At 37.0% G+C, this 21660-nt stretch overlaps 1 protein-coding gene across 1 annotated transcript in view; it reads right to left on the reverse strand.

The window, feature by feature from the left end:
- Positions 1-489: 489 nt before the first annotated feature.
- Positions 490-21660, reverse strand: part of FOXK2 (forkhead box K2) — a 48702-nt gene continuing 27531 nt past the window's right edge. Inside the window, exons 2-9 of the mRNA XM_075044888.1 lie at positions 15064-15258; positions 12134-12281; positions 11539-11685; positions 8415-8608; positions 7408-7583; positions 6086-6382; positions 5633-5842; positions 490-2699 (exon numbers count right to left, since the gene is read on the reverse strand). Coding sequence (XP_074900989.1) covers positions 2503-2699; positions 5633-5842; positions 6086-6382; positions 7408-7583; positions 8415-8608; positions 11539-11685; positions 12134-12281; positions 15064-15258 — 1564 coding nt within the window. The 3' untranslated portion in view covers positions 490-2502. The remainder of the gene's footprint in view (positions 2700-5632; positions 5843-6085; positions 6383-7407; positions 7584-8414; positions 8609-11538; positions 11686-12133; positions 12282-15063; positions 15259-21660) is intronic.

The raw sequence follows: 21660 nt of genomic DNA on the forward strand, positions 1-21660 counted from the left end.
AAACCAGGGAACAGTTTTGTTTCAAGAACCCAACGACTCAATTTAGTAAGGCCTGACACATAAGACAGAGAAGTCTGCATTTGTTAAAAGCACTGGAGATTATCCCATATGAGCATTCCTCAGCATCACCAAAAGCATGTATAAGCAGATGTTATTTTCATGTAAGACCGTAAGCAGTTTTCTCACATTGCACAGCTTTTTCAAAGGGTTTATCCATCTGAACAAAGGTGCATTCTTGTGCCAAATTCCACACGCACCAGAAAGTGTAAAACACCACCACATTACAGAATCAGAACCCAGACCATGTTCTCATCTCCCCCTCTACCCAGGAGGACGTCACGTACAGCTTGCCTACCATTAACCGACAGTAAGGATCACCGTGGCTTGTTTGGTCTGATACCATTTCCTGTGGCACTGCCAACATAAGTTGGATTAATCACCCCAAAATATACATAAATATTTCAAACACACTTGTTGAGTAATTTCAACTTAGTTAATTTGCTGAATAAAATTTAATTTTATTTAAAAAAATCTTATACACTATTATTCACCTAGCCCTAGTTGTGAACAGATTCTCACTTCTGAAAATAAACCACATTCTAGTCAATTCATTCAACACCAAATTAAATTACTAGTACTGGATTTTTTTTCTTAAAAAAAGTATGTTAAAACTTTACTTTTTTTATTTTTAAAACCTCTAAAGAAAATGTTGCAATTTTACAGAAATGTTTCTCTTCAGGTTATGCTTTTTTTTAAATGCCTGTTATAAATTCAGCTTGTGTAGAGTTTTTTTTTCATAGTTTTTTAATATGTATTATCTGCAGAGACATCGTAACAGTTCCATTTTGTGGATGAACACAAAACTTGTACAGATTTCTCATATTTGGTCTTTAGGTAAATAGTTCCCAAAAGCTGCCTAAATAAACCACTCCAAACTGTTCAGTCCATCATGAAAATACAGTTTTTCCTTTCGTAGTGGGAAAGGAAATATAAATAATGCATCATTATTACAGAAAATGACAAAAATCAGATTCAAATTAAGCCAACTATCTAGCTTTCACTCACCTTACTGCATGAGGAAATAAGACGTTATGTGAATTAAAGACTGAACAGCAGCCTTACGTTTAAATTTAATTTTGAAATGTAAAGTGGAATCTATTACCACAATTAAAGTGAGAAATTACCAATACATTTTAAAATGTTCAACTGCAGAACACACACTTAAAAAAAAAAATTATTATAATAATACGGTAGCCACTGTTAGAAAACCACAACAGCTACTCTTAATGGAGACCCCAAAAGGTCAGTGTATGACACCAAAAGTGTTACGGAGAAACTGGTCAGATTAATTTCTACTGATGGGTGCTTAAGCTTAAAAATATCGAATATACCTCTGACAAGATAATTTTACTCTTTTTAAAAGGACTTGTGATAAAGAATTTCATCTTTCTAAATGAAGAACAGTCTGTTATCTTAAACATACACAATATTAAGCGAGACTCTTGTTTTACTTTAGACTGGAAAAATATGCCAGGGACAGTCAAAGTCAACACAAAGTAACAAACAGCAAAAGGTAGCAGAAAGAGAAACAGGTAAGTGCAGCTCTGGTCAAATTCATAGCAGTTCTTTACGTCAGTTAACGGCTCATTTACATTGTAATTTCTAATCAGTTACATGCAAGCCCAAAGAAGCATTTGATCACTACACATGGTAATAAAATTTGATTAAATTTATCAGGCAACTGCTAAAATATGAAAATTTGCAGATGTAATAAAGTAGCTTTATCTGAACTTTAACAGGACAGACAAAAGTAAATCATTCCATTGGTTAAAAAAACCCTACATTCAGTTTTATACCAAACAAAATTTCACATGAAAAGTATTGTGTGATTCCAAAGTTTCCGGAGTAGAAATGGAGTGATTTGAAATGTCAAAGACCCCATTATTTTGCAAAGAAATGAAAATACACCTCAAAAATTTCTAATTCCACATGTGAACAACAAAATACTGCATATCTACCAACAACTGCATCGGGTAGGTCATTATGAAAGGCTAGCTGCCAAGATGTAGGAAATGGCTCCTTGCCTCTGTTCCCTTTAAGGAATATACAATCGTTTTGAAACCAGTTCACACTAAGCGCTTATCATGCTGCCGTTACACTGAGATACTCAGTCCTTAAAATAATCTGATAAAGATTTTTTTAAAGCTGCAGCCCTCCCCAACACTGTATTTCTCAGTGTACACAGTTCGGTAGGGGGCAGGGAGGAGCGGGGGGTCACAGCCTCTGGAACAAGATGTTTTGCAGTTTGACTTTAAATTACCAAGTTTTAAGGCCACCTGTGTTGGTTTTTTTTCAGTGCTGAAAGTTGAAGTCTGATCACAGGGCCCCTTTCCCCACTGCGTGAGAACATGTTCCAACATTTTAGGTGTTATATTTAAGTGTCTCCTTTTGGCACCATGGAGTTTATTTTTTTTTAAAAAAAAAGAAAACTCCCCTAAGTTTCTAGTTCTGGCTGCCTTTATCACTCACTGCCACAGATGGGGTGTCCACGTTAACAGCTATGACTATGCTCTCTCCATCTTCTGTTTTGATACGTTTGAGTTCCTGCTGTTCTGACTGGTCTCCATTCTGGCGCTTTGTTGGAAGAGATGCCGATGCAGATGCATGGGTTGCTAACATATGCAAAGGACTCGCAGCAGCTGTAAAAAGACAATAAAAACTTCAGCACCCTAATCCTTGTCAAAACAGATGATACTGAAAGCAAATCTGCATTTTCATTAAAATGATGAATTCCCTTATTGGTACTATATGGGGTATTAGCAATCCCAGTTGAGATTCAGGTCCAGCTGTTTAATCTTTTTGTACAAACCTGAAGGACATTTTCCCAAATCACTCAACATTCACGCAGATATGGACACAGGTGGGAGAATGGGGAATTATCTCCATTTTGTCAATGGGGAGCTGAAGACAGACAAAGATTTAATGACTGAAAGCCAATCTACACAGTATTTTGTGACAGAACTGGGAAGCGAATTCAAAATTCCCTTTCTGGCCATGTCTATGGATCACTGCAGAATGCATTACTTGGCCTGGAAGGAGAGCACCACCGTATCGTATTCATCTGTGGCCATAAGTATTTAAGAAAAGCTATGCAATTCACACAGCCCTGAGATGCACACAACTCAAGCAGCAATTCTGCTTTGTCAGATAATGAGGCATTTACCCACAACATAAGGCAAAGGCAGTGCTTTAACAAGTAGTAGCGTTAAGAAATGATGCATTTGATTAGATTCAAGTGCACAACTGAATTAGATCAACAGGAATGTATACAGTTCAAACATCCTACACAAGATTTTAATCTCATTCCATGGAAAAGATAGTACAAGTCACCATTAATGGGTGAGTACAGTCCTTTAAACCTTCTGAGACATCCACAGGTTCCTTCCCTCTACTTGTTCTTAGGAGTCTGTTTCTCACTATCAATCCTGACTTTATTAGACCAACTATTCAAACATCTTTGCAAATAATGCAAAATACTAATTATATATTTACTTGTTCATTGCATTTCATGAAAAATTATCTAAACATTATCAAACCACGTGCTTTTTTACACAGAAGCTCCCTTTCTTCAGCACCACCGCTTTGCTGACATTATTACAGCATTCCCTGCTGGTGAAGCTTAAGAATTCCTTACAGACTTCATGTTTATTTGCTAAACTTTTTTATATTTGTTGTTAGTAAGCTATCCTAGAGAATACCTGGAATATCACCTCTGCACATAACCAAACTGTTTTGTACTTAGTATTTACTGGTAGAACAAATACTTCAGAAAATATTTACCTGATGCAAAAAGCTTCACTGCAACTGTAAAATAATTTGTTCTTGTATCTCAACAGTTATTCAGCTTTATTAGAAAAGCTATTCCTTGTACAATTTCTGAAGAGATGCCATAAAGATAGTTACTTCTGAATAAAATGCCTTACTGCAAATCTGTTGTTGCTTAAATAAAACCAAGAAGTTTGCCCCTCATTGTCAAACATGCATTAAGACTATTACTGCATTATTCACTCCGGGGTCTGTTTAGTAGAAAGAGACTTGCTGGCTGCAGCCACAACTGATACATGGAAGTATGAAATACACAAAAGAACAACAATGTTTGAAATCCACACTTAAAGTCGAAATAAAGAATATCTAGTTACATAATTTTATTCTGCAGTAAGGGACTTGAATTTATTTTGGACTTCACAGCTTTCAGTTAGGCTGACAGGCAGTAAAAAGTGCTGCCAAACTGTTTTGCTGCGAGTAAGATCAGAAAGCACCTTCTTACTACAAATAGAAAATGTTAGAAGAGTAGTTGCTCTGGATTTCTTAGCTTTCAGATTGCGCAAATCTTCTTTCTCCAAAGACAAACACACACAAACACAAATGTGTGCATAAATACAGGTGTATGCATGTGAACACAGACATACGTAGATACGTGTGTGTGAACCCACACATGTTTGTAGACACACAAACAAATCCATATTTCTGTAGGCCTAGTTCCCCCTTTAGATGCTCTGCCTCAGAATTACCTGTTTTCTTGCTGGTTTAGGAGTTGCTGTAACAGAGAGACCAGGACCTGGAATACACCTCACTTGCTGTTCAAAATGTAAACACCTCATGAGGTATTTAAGCCCAGGAATCTCAGAGTGAAAATTCCCATCACTGCAAGCACAACCCTATCACACACAGTGAAACAGTGAGAAGCACCACAATTCTACTCCTATGTTCAGCCACAGTTCTTAAATATGCCTAGCATGACCTATAAATGTCAGTGATGGAAGAAGAGTAAAAAGGAAACAAAGCAGATAATTCAATCCATTGGAAAGACTTTAGAGCAGAAATGCATATTTCAATAATATCAATAAATTGATATAAGATAGCCTAAAACTATTTCTGTAAACATATCTTGTGACAAAGAAGCTCCTTCAGTATCAGGTAACATACGAAAGTGAAACTGTCAGAACAAGCTGTATGCACCCACAAAGCAAAACAAAACTGAACGTTCTGTGAACAAGCGTGAATATATAAAAATTACGAAAAAGTACTGCTATCCACTCAGACTGCTGAGTCTGAGAGGGCAAAGATGATATTCAGACAAGAAGAATCTCAAAATCTTACAGAATTTTTGTCATTTTTAGTACAGGTTCAATAAAAACAGAATAAAAAGTAACAGTTCAAAAAGCCAACCCACAAGCAAGTTCTGTCTTGTTTTCCTGTTGGTTGGTGCTTGACAAATCATCTGGGGAGCAGTTACCATTTTAATGGCACTGTTTTACAGGAACTTCTTTAAAAACTTGTTTATATCCTGGGTTTAAGGAGGAGGGAGGACGGGTTGTCACCACTAAGTACATCCCTATAATGACCACAAAGAGAATAAATAGCTGTTCAAGTAATCATCAATGAAGAGAAATGCTATTCTTACAAACAGGGAGGGAACAATCCATTACAAGGCTGTAATCTAAATTTTTTGTAGAACTTAGTTTTCAGCATAACTACAAAAGACACGAGAACAGAATTTGAAAATTCAGCAATGGTCATATTGAGGTTTTAACACATACAAGGCAACAGAACATCTTAACACAATACATACCAGCATTGCCCTGTCCTTGTATCGCAGTGGTGATAGGTACTATGTGCGTTCCGTTCTGCGTTACAGTTTTTATTGGTAGCTGGTGTTGACCTAGAGGTGCCTGTTGCACTATAGTAACTGTCTGTAAGGGTGTGGTCTGAGATGTCTGAATGATACGACTAGCAGCTCCTATTGTAGCATGACTAATAGCAGGTATAGGCTCCACTTTAACTGAAAAACAGAAGATAAAACATTGTTAAAAACAAGAAAGTGTTAAAGAACCATTTGTTTTTACTTAATCAACCCTCAGTGAAAAAGTATACTGTTTTATTACCAGTTCCAACGTATCTGAGAAATTACAATGCAAAATCTTCAGTTTGGGGCAAACATTTCAAGCATTCATCTGGAAGTAAGTTTAAGTAATAATCCTTCTGTATAAAGAGCTAGCAAAACAACTAACCCACAGGTTCTCACCTTTTACTTCCTTGTGGTCTCCATTCTCTTGAGGTTCTACCTTAGGCTGGGTTACCATCGCAGCTTGCGTGACTACTGCCTGTCCAGCTACAGTGTAAGTGTTTGCTGGTGCTAATCCAGTCACATTTGTGACAGACACAGCTGGTATCTGGTGGACTACATGAACTGTCTGAACTACAGGCTGCTGGGATGTTGATGTCGTCACAGGAGTTGCAACAGTGTAGGTGACGGGTTTAATAGTTTGTGGTAGCTGCCGTTGTACAGTAATTAAAACTGGTTGGCTAGATAGAGGTGATCCTACCAAGAAAGAGAAAAAATTAGGCTGCCAATTTTAATTATTTCTTTTAATCCAGTCATTCTTTTAAACTTAACACTAAAGCCTCAGAGGATTAACAACCTCCTTCACTAATGCCTGAATGATCCAAAAGATAAAACCGGACAATGAAGATTATGACACATGGCTATTCCAAGCCGCACATTCAAGGTTAAGTGCTGTATTAGCTCATTAAGACCCATGCATCATTTGGGCAAAAGCCCCCCCACCTCTCCCCAAATGTACCTGTACTACCAAAGCTATGTTTAATACTCATTTAGTAAAACTCCCTTCCATAGATGGGAACATGCATATGCTTCAGGTGTTGTGTGGAACATGTCTGCATTGGCAAAACTCTCAGCTTCCTAGGCTGGGGAAAGCCTGGTGTCTCTGCTCAGCTCAGGACCATGTTTGCCTTTGCCAAAGAATGGTCACTGGCACTTCTGTAGTACCAGAACATCACCAAGAAAAAGGATGGCAAAAGTATATAAACTAAGGTAATTAAGCAAATACATCCTTATTGCATCATGCCTCACGCTCTTCTTTTTTTACAGGAAATTTCTTATCATGCAAATTTATTCCTTGTCTTTTATCCTTTCTTTTTAGCCCCACCTTTGAAAGGATGACATGACCACAGATGCATGCAAGACACTTGCTTATTTCTGCAATCCATGTAACCTAGAGGTTTTTTTTCCTAAACCAGAAAGAATACGTTTTGAAAGGAAGTGACAACTGTTACAAGACAATACAGTCCTACACAGGACAGAAGCACAATCTCTGCTTAGTAACACAGTGATCAAGGGTGCTGGAACAGCACACAGATAACAGTCTGTATGTATGCAAACAGAATTTCCCTGGCATGTTTATGTGTTTATCAAAGATTTGTTATAAACGTTAAAGAGGTTAAATATTTATGGATTTTTTGGTGTACATATGAAGTCTTGGTAATATTTATATATTAGCCCTCTCCCACCTCCCACCCCCAAACACTTATTTTAGGAGTCCTCACCTGGGGCACTCTGTGCAAATCGCGCTTCTTGTATTACCGCTAGTTTTGGCTGGATAGCACTAGGCTCAGGTTCCATTGGGACTGGAGATCCTTCCCTGGACAGACTCTCGGGGGTCTGGACTCCACTGGAGTGCGCAGACAACACTCCAGAGTGATTAGGAGAAGCTGGGGCACTTCTGTATTTAAAAATGAAAGCAGCAGCTGATGTGTTTTAACTTCTGAACTGTGAAAGACAGTGACCTTCCTCTAAAGAGACCGTAACACACACTGCCCACAGGAGGGCACCTCTGCCTTCTGGCAAGTACAGTTACAACCCAAAGCAGTTCTGATGATCTCTATAAAGCTTCTGTTAAACAGGGACAGAATTTAAAAGGAAACTTCAGGTATAGTTAATGCAGAAGATGTGGCTGGGTGCCTTCTTAGGGAGAGTCTCTAAACAATCTGTGAAACATGAACATTTCTTCTGGTGGAGAAGAATGATGAGCAAATCTCAGTCTACAGGGCAAGTAATAAAAGATCTGCTCCAGCAGAAAGGCCATAACTTTACAGAGGGAGTAATTTAAACCCATGTATTTCCCCATCATGAATTCTGGTTGAACATTATAAAACTAAATACATAATTGTCATCTCTAAGTTCAATAAAATGGTAGCCGGTATTTGATAATTTTCTTTGCAAACAGTTTTAAAATGCAGTAGATGGCAGTTAGGAATTAAAATTATAACTCTGTTAAAAAAAAAAAAACAACAAAGGTACAGCAAGGCTTGCTTACATTAACAATCTGATTGTTAGTTATGCAAACTGAGTCAGTTCGTTAACACTAAAAACAAGCAATAAAAACAAGCCTAGTGTATGGGGCAGCCTCCTAGTAAATCATACAGAATTCAAATACTGAGTCTGGATGAAATTAAATTACTAAACTTGTGACTGTATCCAAAACTATCAAGTCTGCATCAGCCTGAAGATTAAACAACAGCCATAGTCTTTTTGTTCATCTGTTTTTCCTTACCTAGAAGAGAGTGGTCCCAGAGGGGTTCTAAAGCAAGGTACTCCCCTAGGCCGCCTTTTCCTAAAAGCCTGCTCTATTAATTTGCTTTCAGAGGCAGGGTCTATCCTCCAGAATGAGCCTTTGCCTGGTTCTTCCTGGGAACGTGGTACTTTGATGAAATAACGATTCAGAGAGAGATTGTGACGTATTGAATTCTATGGAACATAAAAAAATATGTAGAATTCATATAACTTTTCCAAGTCAGAATGTGGCCTACTGCAGCAGTTCGTACTATAGGAAACTCGGGGTTCAGGTCTTTAATTCCTTAATTCAACAGAACTCAGAGCACTACAAAGGCAGTGCCATAAACCTGAAAGGACTCTTGCATTTTTCAAATCTTTCCCAACAATTAAAAAAACAGTATGCTAATGCGGCAATAACAGGAATCCCACTTAATTCTCTAATGAGAAACATGGTGATTGCAACAAACTGCTGGAACACTACAAATACTTGCGCATAATGCAGTGTAAAAAAAAAATATATCTGTGTTCATACACCACCCTTCCCCAGGTGTCAAAGAAAATGTGAGTTCATTCTAGGAGGGCCAGTAAAATACAGCATATGCTGATCCTGATCTTTTAAGATAATCCTGTTACTGTTCCACAATACAGAAAGAAAAGGTTAAATTACACAAGTTCCAAATGCAGCTAGATTGTTGTGAGTTCACCCACAGTCCAGTCTGTCTCAACAAAGGAGCCAAGGATTTAGTGTGTCTAGAAAAACAACAAATGGCAGTAGGTCCTAAAACAGCTCTTCAGTGAGATCTTTGTTACTGCACGCTAGTAGTTTGCATATTACTTTATCCTCACTATGCTAAAAACACACACAATTCTTCAATCAGAGATGTAGAAAACTGATAACACCCTGAAGTGGCTGTACCTATGCTTGACTTTGCATATATAATTTTTTTTTATTTTTTTATTTTTAAAAAGATATAAACCCCAAATCTCTCTAAATATTATCACTGAACAAGAAGAAAATAATGATAGGCATATATACTGAAACACTTGTGGTGGAACAGGGGCAAAAATGGAGAAAAAGGTTTATGTTATCAAAAGCTCTCAAAAATTTGCAAAATCAAGTGCAAATCTTACTCAAATGTCTGAGTTGATGACCCTGATGGCAAGTTTGGAAAACTTAAAGCAATGATAACCATGTATGGTTTCTTAAATGCAAACTGATGAAACCAGAAATGGTTTTCCCTGCCAAAAATTGAAACAGAACTAGAAAGATGCCAAGAACATGTTTATAAATTGTATTTATTTCTCTATATGCTAGAATAAAAAAGTAGATCCAAAAGTACCTGCTGAAGTAAGTTCATGAAGAAGAGTCAAGTGCTCAACAAAATGAGACCTTTATATAATAAAGGATACAAATACCTCAATACTATTTATTAAGGTATAGGATTTGGATACTATACACATGTATGTACTCTATGTTTTGAATAATATGTGCATATATGGCCTCAAATATTAATTAAAACATCTATAAGTCACCCTAACTGTCATCTAACACCTGATGGATAAAAGCTAGCAGAGCTATTCACACATGGGGTACACCTGCTAGGGTTGTAGCAGCGCTTTATATGACTAGTGACTGAAGAGCACCTGATCTTCAGCTTTTCCAATTGTTTTTATGAATAGGTGCTAATTAATTATTCCAGAACATACTACGTCTGCTGTGTCTATCACCTTGGTTTTGTGAAGTATTATACATCTAAATACATACACTGTTCTAAGGCAGAATTCTTTAACCATGCATTACAGTGTATGCACGTTTGGTTCCATGATGCTTACATAAAGAAGCATTATACTCACAGATATTCAAGATATTTCAGAATAGGAAGCAAAAAGCACACCAACGTTTTATAAACAGAATCTTGTTGCTAAAACAGATCTGTTAGTATGACTGCAGCGAGGATTCTGCACTGCTTATGTGCAAAAAGGAAACAAAAGAGACTTCCTAGCCACAACAACAGCTAAGCCCTTTACTTGCCAAACCATTAACAAAAAGCTAGGAAGAGTTACATTCCCCGCTAACCTTGGAATTCCTCTAAGAGTGATTCAACTTTCATACAGGCCCTGTGGCAAATAAGTATGTGATTAATATTTAAAAATCTATTCCACTACTGAGACGGCATGTATTCTTTAGGCTTCTACTTTACAGCAAGTAGAGTATTAGCACTTCTTCACTTTTCCCCTCCCCCAGTCTCCAAGTTTTACTTCCCTGAAAATAACTTCAGAGCATGCCTCTGTCGCAGATCATGACTGTACTAAGTAGCAACACAGTGAAATTGATACTCCATGACCAACAGTGCAGCCTGAATGTTATACAGGCAAACTGGCCAGTCCTGCTAATTGTGCTCTTCTGTCCTTTGCTGAAACTAAAAACAGCAGCAAAGGCATCGAACCTTTACGCGTATCTGGAAAGACTATGCCAGACTGATTCATACTCGGTTAGTCATCCTGGCAAATGCTAAGGTTGGTCTCTTTAAAAATGAAAAGAAAGCAGAAATTAATTCTATAGAATTGAAGGGTTTGGTCGGTCTAACTCAGTACAGAAACAATTAAGTTCACAAATAGACTATGTTGCACAAATAAAAAAGAGCACATAATAGTGCAAGATAACAACAGATAACACACACTTGTTCCTTCACTGTATTGCATGGTCAAGACCACTGTTTTCAAATATAACCAAACTTCTAACATTTAATATCTTAATTTTATCTCAAGATAACAATACGGATGTTTACACAAGTGTAAGTTACAGAACACAACTACATTCCTAGATAGCATACATATATACAGTGCCAATTGTACTTTTCTTCCCCAAAAGTCTGTATGTATCCCTCTTAGAGGTTTAGAGAATACCATTCCATGAATAAAGCAATGTTTCAAATACAGAGTAATGTAAATTCCCTACATTGTTGGAGAACTTACAATCGGGAAAAAGACAGAACACTCATTTGACAAATTCTATTCATGAAGGGCTGTTAGGCTCACAAATTGACTTCTCATGACACTTTACAGCTGCCAGTATTACTTACAACTAAAAAAAACAACAACATTCCAGAAATCAAATTTACCTGCCAGCCCTTGTCTGCTGTCCTATAGTACGGATAATTTTTAGTTATGTGCGTATAAATTCCATTTAGTGTAAGCTGCTTATCAGGTGCCATTGTAATTGCTTGTACTATTAGCTGTGCATAGGAGTAAGGTGGCTTAGAGTCGTCCTGTACAAGAAAAAGAAAAGTCTGCATCAATAATCTTTAAAGATACACATGCCCCTTTCTAAATCAAAATTTACAAAAGACAATTAAAAAAAGGCACTTTTGGATGACCAAAATCTTGAGACAGAAAAGAAACTAAGACAATTGTGCTCTTCTGATTAGCAGATTTTAAGATAACATTAAAGATTTGGAGAAACATACAACAGTAATGAATTCTCGATAGCCTATAAACAGATATATAACTGAAAATACACAGAGACCCTCCCACAAAGGGAAGAGAGATAAATAAATAAATAAATACAACACATCTAATCACAAAAACCTACAAAATGTTTTTAAAGTCTGTAACGTTAAATTATGACTTAGTGTATAAATTTTAACAAACAAAATTTCAGAAGTCTTATATTCACTTAAGATGTGATTTATGGGATTGATTTCAAACAATGTTTACCTTTGGGCTATCTCCACCCGATGCTTCCTTGTCATTTTCTGACTGTGAATTGTCAGCCATTAAATGTAGGTCAGATGGTATTACACGACTCATTTTGTACCCTGAAGAGCCTGCACCACGGGGGCTAGATGGGCAGGAATTTGCAGCACTGTAGAGCATAAAAAGAAGATCCTACTATTTTGTTATACAGTATATCACCACATTATGTCTAATCAAAAAGCTCTTATTGCAGAACAGCCCACTACCAGAGCTTCTAGACTACAGTTAAGGGTCTGTCAGTATTTCCATTATAAACCCCATCTTCCAAGCCTTTCTAACTCATCCATGGGAATTAAAATCACTGCAGGAAGAAACCTGTCAAATGAAGCTCAGGCTTTCCTCCTCAAAGGAAAAAGGATTAACTGATTTTTATTAGGTTGAACTGTATTTGTGTAAGATTTGCCAACAGAAAAGTCCACTTCAACTACCTAAGCAACCACAAATTTTAAGACACTCATTTGAAACAAGAAACACATCTTGCCTGAAATTTCTGCCATATGCTTATACTCAGCCCGCTCAAAAAAGGTCTCTCCTGTGCAGTATTTTTGCATGTTTGAGAAAATAGAGCGACCAATGAGGAAAAAAAGGTTTGATTCTCATTTAAATCTAAACCAACATTATTTTAAGTGTTTGCAGGTATGTGCGCATACATACACACACAGATATGTATAAAAATCATAAATTTATCTGTAAATGGGATGCAGTAGCACCGACTCATCTAATTTAACACAGTATTAGGCCAACAGAGTAGATACACTGTTACAAAGCAAAAGATAGTGCCAAACCAATGAAGTGTCTCTTGACACCTCACCTTTTGCTATCCATCACAGAAAAACAAAGATATAATTGTATATAATTCCACTGTACCATCTTTCTAACAGTTGTCTCCCTGCCTTGCACAGTCCACAGGAACCACAGCTGCACAAAGCCAATTTTCTTCTACAATTCTCATTTAGCCAACGGGAAAGAGACAGTCATTGGGTGATGTCTGTCCCCTTCTCCAAAAAAACATTTCAGCAGTTCTCTACGATGAGGTATACTTCTCAGCAATTCATGCTGTAACTGATTTCAAAACAGCCCTCAGAAATTCAAAAAAAGTTAACTGAAAATTAGAATGACAAAGCCTGCTGTGCCCCCAGAACCAGCTTTATCTCCAAAGACAATCTTTAACCTAAATTGAATCTATGGTTCAAAACACTGAGTAACCAATAAAGCTAGAGAATGTTATTTAGATTTATACAATAAAGCTTTAAAAAATTTACATCCGTCAAGTTTTGTTTGTCTGCCTGGCCTCTCAAGCTTTTTGCTACCTCCCTTTTTATGTACAAAAGCAAGGCAGGCACTTTAGATTGGGCAATATATATAAAAAAAAAAAATCTTCAAGCTTCAACATCACAAGAAATCCACCAATGTTTTGCTACTAATGATATACTATACAAGGGAGATTGGATTTTTTAAGTGTTGTATGGAAGAATCCTTGATTAGAGCCGAAATGGGTAACTAATTTATTTTTTTAAATATAGGTCACTGCTGTTCTATGTTTTCACATATCAGCTGACAACATCCCTCTACTGTGCTCACTTTAGCATATATTGACAAAGCGACACATATGGTATAATCAAAGCAAGTTTACAAGTCTTCTACAAAACAGGATGATTTGAAGAGAAACTGTCAAGCTTTGCTCTCAAAATAGACTCAAAAGTGTAATTTTTTTTTTTTTTTTTTTTTGGTAATAAACTATAGTCAACAGGTGCATGAAAGCCCTGAAGAGAATTACAAAATTCACAGTGAGGCAAAGACTGTGGTGATATATGTGATATTATCTGAAATATTTATGAGCTGCTCTGTCATTTCTTGGGCAAGATATGTTTCCCCTGAATTTTAATAAGAAAGCAAACCTGTTATACAGTCAAGTCTAGATCTCTTTTCTCTCTACTTCCACCATTTATATAGATCTCATTAAACACCACAATATTGAGATCAAGATCTTGGCAAGCATGAAAGAAGTCAATTACCCTTACATTCAAATTTCATTAACCAGATCTACATTTTTAAAAATCAAGCATTAACAGTCCTTCACTCAAATGAAGACACAGGAAGTGAGAGGAGAAGAAAAAACTTTCAAAAGCATGTATGTGACTTTGAAACACAATTTTCAGTGCCTTTAAATAAACTCTTGCTCCTGAACTTTCTATGAGTTTTCAAAATTGTATGTAAACTAATTTTATCAGTTTGTGAGGACAGCTTGCTTATGTTTAACTGAGCTTGGTTCCAAAGACCAAGTCAGACAATGGCTACAATTAGCAAGTCAAGCAGCACAGCAAGTAAAAAAAACAGATTAACCTCCCCTGCAGAAGACTTCCCTACACTAAACTCCACATCTTACACTGTATTTTAAGTAAAACATCTGTTTACTTCCAGCAATGACTCATCAGTAACAAATCTTCTGGAGTAAGGGATCAGTCTATTTTCCACACTAATGATAAACATTTTTTCTGATGATAGACTTCAGGGGGACAGTAACTAATGAGTATGTTTAAAAATAGTATAATTTAGACTTATCTCATTTAAAGTGTTGCCATAAGCATGCAAGAGTAAAAAGCAACCTAAATCACCTGGAATGCAAGAAAAAGATATGCTCCTTTGCTGTTCTAAGAATGCCAGGCTTCTGAGCAAACTGTTACACACTTAACTCATTAAATTTGAATATTAAAGGCTGTTCATGCAACTGACTCTATTAGTTAGCAGAATGGTGCTTTTCTCCAAGGCAGGTAATGCTGAGCTTCAACTAAACTTGTACCACAAAAGCAAAATACTTACAATGAATTAGAAAGCTATCTCAAGCCTGTAACCATGTATTGCCCTATATCCAATGTGCAGGGTTTAAATACCTGATAGTTCCTGTGGGAGAAGGGAGAGGGCTGATCAGGTGAGCCATGTTGTCTGGAATGTTTATTGTTAAGGGAGAGATCTGGGGTTGCACAGGCTTCACTGGGGACTCCGGGGCCTCCTGTTTTTCTCTCTTTTCATTGGACAGAGCTGTGAAAGTTATCTTGATGTTTGTGCTGGGAAACCTGAAAGTACAGCTGAAAAATAAAAAAACAAATATATAAGCCACTTGTTTACAGAATGTAAGAATTTCTGCATTACTTGCACATATCACCTAACCTTATTTAAAAAATGAAAAGGTACAGTATCTTATGTAATTACCTGTAACCATCTTCATTTTACAGATCATACAGAAAGATCAGTGTGACCAGAAAAAGATCCCCAAGTAAGCAATTTTAAAATTAGGGAAGAAATATAAGAAAATGCAATTCTTTGTAACAAGGGCAGTTTATGTGTTGTCTCTACATTTCTTGAGGCTCATCCTGATCTTGCAACTATCCCTAAAAGAAGTATTATTTTGAAGACAAACGACTATTATTTTATGATGCCAAAGAACAGCTTCGGCAAACGAACAAGTAGGTCCATGATATCAAAATTAATCACAAGCATAAATGTTGGCCAATTTGAGGTCTACCCAGTTTCATAGACTGGTCTAACTAAAAGATTTGGTTTCTTTTCTCTTAAAATACTTATTAAACTAAACACATATCAATCCTAATTTTGATCATTTACAGAGTATATTGCTGTTGTAGTACTACACTCAAGTATCTTTTTTCAGAGCTGAATTTAAGAGCCAATTTCAATAAATTGTCCATTTTTGTATATTACCAAAGATTGCATGCCCAAATTTAAAGACTAATGATAAAATAACAATGCGCAATTGTTTAAAAATCTGGATAATAAAATACAATGAATGCACCTTTGAGTATTTTCCTTTCTACATCTCTGTATATAGCATTTAGAAGTTAACCCAATTAAACAGAACAGGCTATTTATAACTTCTCAGTAAATAAACAGCTTGAGCAAACAAGAAACTTAATTTTCTCTCAACAAAAGCATCTATAAAAATACAGTTCAAATAACTTTACTATCTGCCCTTTCTTACGCTGTTAAATGACACTCAGCACTAAACCCACAATTATATTTACACACCTCTTCCACATGATGAAAAGGACTTTCCATTGCCACAATACCCAGAAACAAACCTTAGAAAAAAATTTTTTTAGAGTGATTCTGGGTAGATCTAGTTTTATAAAGAAATGAAACAACAGCATGCTGGAACAGGCCTAAGAAATGTAGCTATGAATACGAGATACAGACTGTAAACAAAAGTGATCATTTCTCTGGAAAAATAAATTAAACATAAAAGTGATGTAAGAATTGGAAGGAACACTCAGCTGTGGAGTAGCCTAAAAACACTAGCTCTCGTGTTTTGGTTTTTATTTCTTAAAGTTAATCTAAGGATGTTTATAGAACAAAGGTAGCATTTGATTTTCACTACATTTCTTGCCACATGCACTGCAGCGATTCTTTTTTCCTACAATACACACCCAAGGATCAGGAAAAAGAGAATCAACAATGACCTTCCTTTTCTCTCAGTCTTACTTCTCAGTATGGACCATGTCCGAATTTAACAGACGACCTATTTCTGAAACACGCTCAATGTACTAATTTAGGAACAGAATCTATGCCAAAAAAACTGCACATGCATTTCAGCAAGTAAGTTAAATGGACCAATTTCTGGGTTGGTTTTCTTTTTTTTTTCCTTTTTTTTTTTTTTTTTTATATCTTCAGTAACAACTAATTTCTTTACTTTTTCCAGTAGAAAGTATTTTTTGCTTATATTTTTACTGACAATTGAAAGAGGTCTCAGCTGTTTTGCTAATAAAAAATGTTTTCTAAACATTTCAGTTAATCAGCAATAATGACAACACCACTTCTCAAGTGTATGCAAAGAGGGTAGCCAAAGACATCGTTTTTGCTAAAAATCTGTGAACAACATCTGTTGGACATAGAGACAGGTTTAAATTTTAGTCACCTGTTCTATAGCCTCTATTTAACTTAATGCTTTTCAGACCAAGCTTATTTCACCTTAAGACAAACATGGGAAGAACCAGACATAGTTTTAGATGCTCATTCACTGGTTAGATTTCTTACTGGATAGTAAAACAACCCAGTACATAATAATGAGCAACCAGAGTCCTATAGTGCTGGGGTGGGGTAAGGATGGGGAGGAGGTAGATCTTCACAACTCAGACCAGAAATACAGAAACACATAAAACGTATACTCAACAACTCCTCCAGCTTCCATGTAAGTATGCATATTAAAACATCTCCCTTCTTACACTATTGCACTAGCTTAATGCATTATCTCCCCTGTGGGTATCTTTCACAAAAAAGGTAAGCGCAGCTTACTCAGGTAAGACTAAAGCACAGATTTCAAAGTATAGCAGAGACATGGTGCTCTCAAATGTCAACCAAGTTTGGGGCGGGGAGGCAGGGGGAAACAAAGAAACCAAACCCAAAAAACACCCCCAAACCCAGGAGCTTTGACTAATCAAGGATACTGTATAGGCTATAAATGGGCCAAACAAACTCGGAACTTATAGTCAGGAACTATACTAAAACCTAAAGGTGTCACTGTCACAGTTTACAACATTGCACATGCTGAGCTTGAAAGGCCGGCATTATTAAGGATGACACAATATACTTAGAAATCACTGTCTGGTTGGAACATGCAAACACCTGAGTATTATCAAAACACCACATCTCTCAATTGATTCATATTTGTAAACAGAGGTTTTTTAATAGAAACATTTTTTTTATAGCTGGAATTCAGCCAAAAAGCAGAATAAAGAGTGTATACTAAACAACAGATTTTCTGAATAAATTGCATTAACACAAACATATTACATTTACTTCCAAAATCAAAGCAAGGAACACATTCTAATTTGATCAGAATCAAGTTGGTTTTGGCATATTCTTTAGTTATACAATGAACTAAGCAAAAACCACAGCACACCCACAGGGAGAGACGTGATCAAACATTTAGTCAACAGCAAGCTGAATTTGATTTTACTCACTGTTTAAAGTGTTTGCAATAGTTTCAGGATGTGCTACCACAGGATGGTTGCTACAGAAGAAACTCATCTATACAACCCACTAAAAAAAAAAAAAAGGTGTAGTTTTGCAAGCTGTCACTCTATACCTCACCTACTCAACTAACTACCATTCTTCCTTTGTAGGATGATGCCATTCAGAGTAGGAAATCAAACAGAGGCACCAAGATTGATCCAACAGATTCCTAAAAACAAATGTTTACAAAACATCCATGTTTAAACAATTACATGATGAAAAGTGTGTTAGGTATCTAAGTGATGAAAACAAATAGCACTATTTAGCTGACATGCCAGTGTTGTATTTTACGTATTTCAAAAAACTATTCACAGTATCCATACTTAAATAATTTTGTACGTTTATTGATTATGATGAGTACTTGCCTTGTGCTTCCTACAGAGCATCACAAAGGAGGACAGTGTGCAATCTAGGAAACTGCAGCAGAGGTGTCACAACTAAAATGCAACTCATGATCCTAATTATTCTTTTTTAAAAAGTTCATTCTGGGTTGACTACTGGAAAACAGACAAGAAGCATCAAATCATTTCAAACTATTCCCTAGAAAACTCTTACTATCTCTACAGCTCCCAGCAAAAGAGAGACATCCTGATCTAGGCACTACCCCTAAGGAGTTTAGCAACTTTGTAGGGTGCCAGGTAAGCGTCTTGTGGGAATATGTGCCAAGTCTAGTTTTGTCACACGTGTATTTCTAATATTTTCTCACTTCCCCCTGCAGTTCTATCTGTACTGCAGGGAAAAGCTAATTAAACACTTGTAATTCTGCCTATATGAAAATACCATCTGAATGAAAATGAGGAATTCCATCCTGTCTCCACATGGGGAACCAAAACATGGAAGTAGGAATTCAATTTCCTCCCTGTACGTAAACCCTGCTATGACACTCAGTGCCTCAGTATCCTTTGAATTATTCCATTTTATTTGTCTTTTAAGAACCAGGACAGAAATTGGACAGAAGCCACCATCCTACTGCTCCTTTTATCAGCACGTCCATATTTTACATTCAAATAGATTACAGGGGTTTGGCATTAATAACCCCCCAAGTCATGGTACTTACAACTGTATAGTTCAATTCTTTCACACTGACTATGACACTGAACACCAGTTAACTTAAGGATCTCCCTATATTTTAAACAGATCTAAAAGAATAAGGTGAGAGTTTTCAAACTCTTGTTGATTTACTGAGAGCCAAGGAGAGCTTCAACTTTTTACATTGAAAAGGTAAGACCCACAAAAAAGAACCCAGTCAACATCTGGAAGATTACTTTTGTCGATTTTTTACTTCAAATACTTTAAACACGAGCATGGGCAACAGCGTAACTCACCTCAAAGAGAAACTGAGGTAATTAATAACACCCGTACTACTAAAACGGACCTTTTTCAACTTAGGTTTCCTCTGACAGTACAGCAGGCTAAGATGATGCTATTCGTACTTCCTTCTCCTCCCCTATTTTGATCAGTGAATTAACAAAAACCATGGAAATCACCATACTTCTAGATATGGCCTCCCCTCCATGGAAGGAAGATTTGAAACCAATCCCTTTTCTAATTTCTCTTACCTACCTACTAACGACTCACCTCCCAATTAGTCTTTCCCCATCACTCCAGTAAAAACGAACCTCACAGGCAATTACTTTATTTATACTTCTGGTAGAAGATATGCACACTTTGAAGCTTAAGTCACCAGCAAGATACTACAGTGCATGTTGCCAGGCCCACTTTTGATTCAATTGTATTTTAAAAGTAAAGCAAAAATTGCTGGTTTGGTTGGGTTTTTTTACATTATTCAGATAGAACCACAGAGAAATTGAGTTTGCAAGGGACCTCTGAAGGTCTCTAGCCCAACCTCCTGCTCAAAGCAGGGCTAACTTCCAAGTTAGACCAGGTTGTTCAGGGCCTTGTCTAATCAAATTTTGAAGCCTTCCAAGGATAGAGTTGGGCAATTCATTCCTGTAATTAGCCACTCTAATGGTGAAAGGTTTTTCCTCATTTGTCCAGGTAAAATTTCTTGGTTGCAACTTGCTACAGCTGCTCATCCTCGAACTGTGCACCTCTCAGCACAGTCTGGCTCCACCTTTTCTACAACCACCCTTTAGGCAGGGGAAGACTGCAATTAGATCCACCTTTGGGCTTCTCCAGGCAAATTAAAAAAAAAAAAAAAAAAAATAAAAAAATCGAGGTCCTTTAGCCTCTCCTCATATGCCATATGTGCCAGCTCCCTAAGCATCTCAGCAGCCCCCCCGCTCACCTCTCCAGTTTGTCATCAGTTTTGTTTGTACTGGGGGCCCAAAACTGGACACCGTGACTGCCTGATACAAGGCCAGACTCCATCATCACAAGGGTGCACAGCTGAAACACATACAACCTCCTCTCCCTCAGGACCTCCCAGTCCTCCTCTGCAGAGCTGCTCCCCAATCAGTCATTCCCAGCCTTTAGCCAACCCAGACACAGGATTTTACATTTGTCTTTGCTGAACTTCACAAGGTTCCTGTCAGTCAGTTCTTCCAGCTTGCCAGCGTCCCTCTAGATGACAGCCCTGCCCTCCAGCATATTAACCATTCCCCACCCCCAATTTGGCATTATCTGTGACCTGCAACACGTACTCTCTGTCCCATGTCCCTGGTCACTGATGAGTAACAGCACGGACCCCAATTCTACAAGGTTAGAAAGCCACACATGGGTACCACTTCCTCTGCACCATTCGACGTAACAGCTGTCAATGATATCTAAGACCAGCATGTCAAAACTGGGTGGCATTCAAGTGTCCATAGGAACATGGTACTTGGAAATCACAATTTGTATGACTTCCTGCTAATGGGTAAATTCTAGTATGAAAGAACCAGAACCACAATTTCATCTTTTCTCCATTTGCTGCTTCATTTATTAGTGATTTCATCACAATAGATTATTAGGAAATCTATTATAAACTAGATCTAGCTATTTTTTTAACCAATTATTTAAAAAAGCAAGTCTTAAAAGATGAGTCTTTACAAAAGCAACTAGAAATACCATGGAGGTAAAAAATTCAGTCTTTGTAAAGTCTGTGTATTGAGCCTTCATGTCCTGAGAAAAAGGGGCATCTCTAAAGAAAGAGCTGAGCTCGGTTCCTCTCTCAGATCAAACTGACACACACAAACCAGTAGGAAATCTGTAAGAAGAGATGCAACTCCATGTCTTGGAGATACCTGAAAGAAGTAACTTCTGTTAACTTGAAAAAACGCAACAATTCCCATACCAAGGATAAAGTGGCTGCTTCACTCTGCCTACCCTTTTCCAAAAGAAGCACAATTACATTTTCTAACTTCATCTGCTGAATTTTATACCAAAAGGTTTCTGACTGCTCAATACCAAGAGCAGGCATACTAAATTATTCACATCCAGAATTTATTTTTAAGACTTTGGGCTGTGTTTAACTGAACTGGAAGTCAATACTGCAGTCCATTTCCAGAATAGAATCACCACCT

This window comes from Buteo buteo, chromosome 13 (genome assembly GCF_964188355.1).
Source record: "Buteo buteo chromosome 13, bButBut1.hap1.1, whole genome shotgun sequence".
NCBI lineage: Eukaryota > Metazoa > Chordata > Aves > Accipitriformes > Accipitridae > Buteo > Buteo buteo.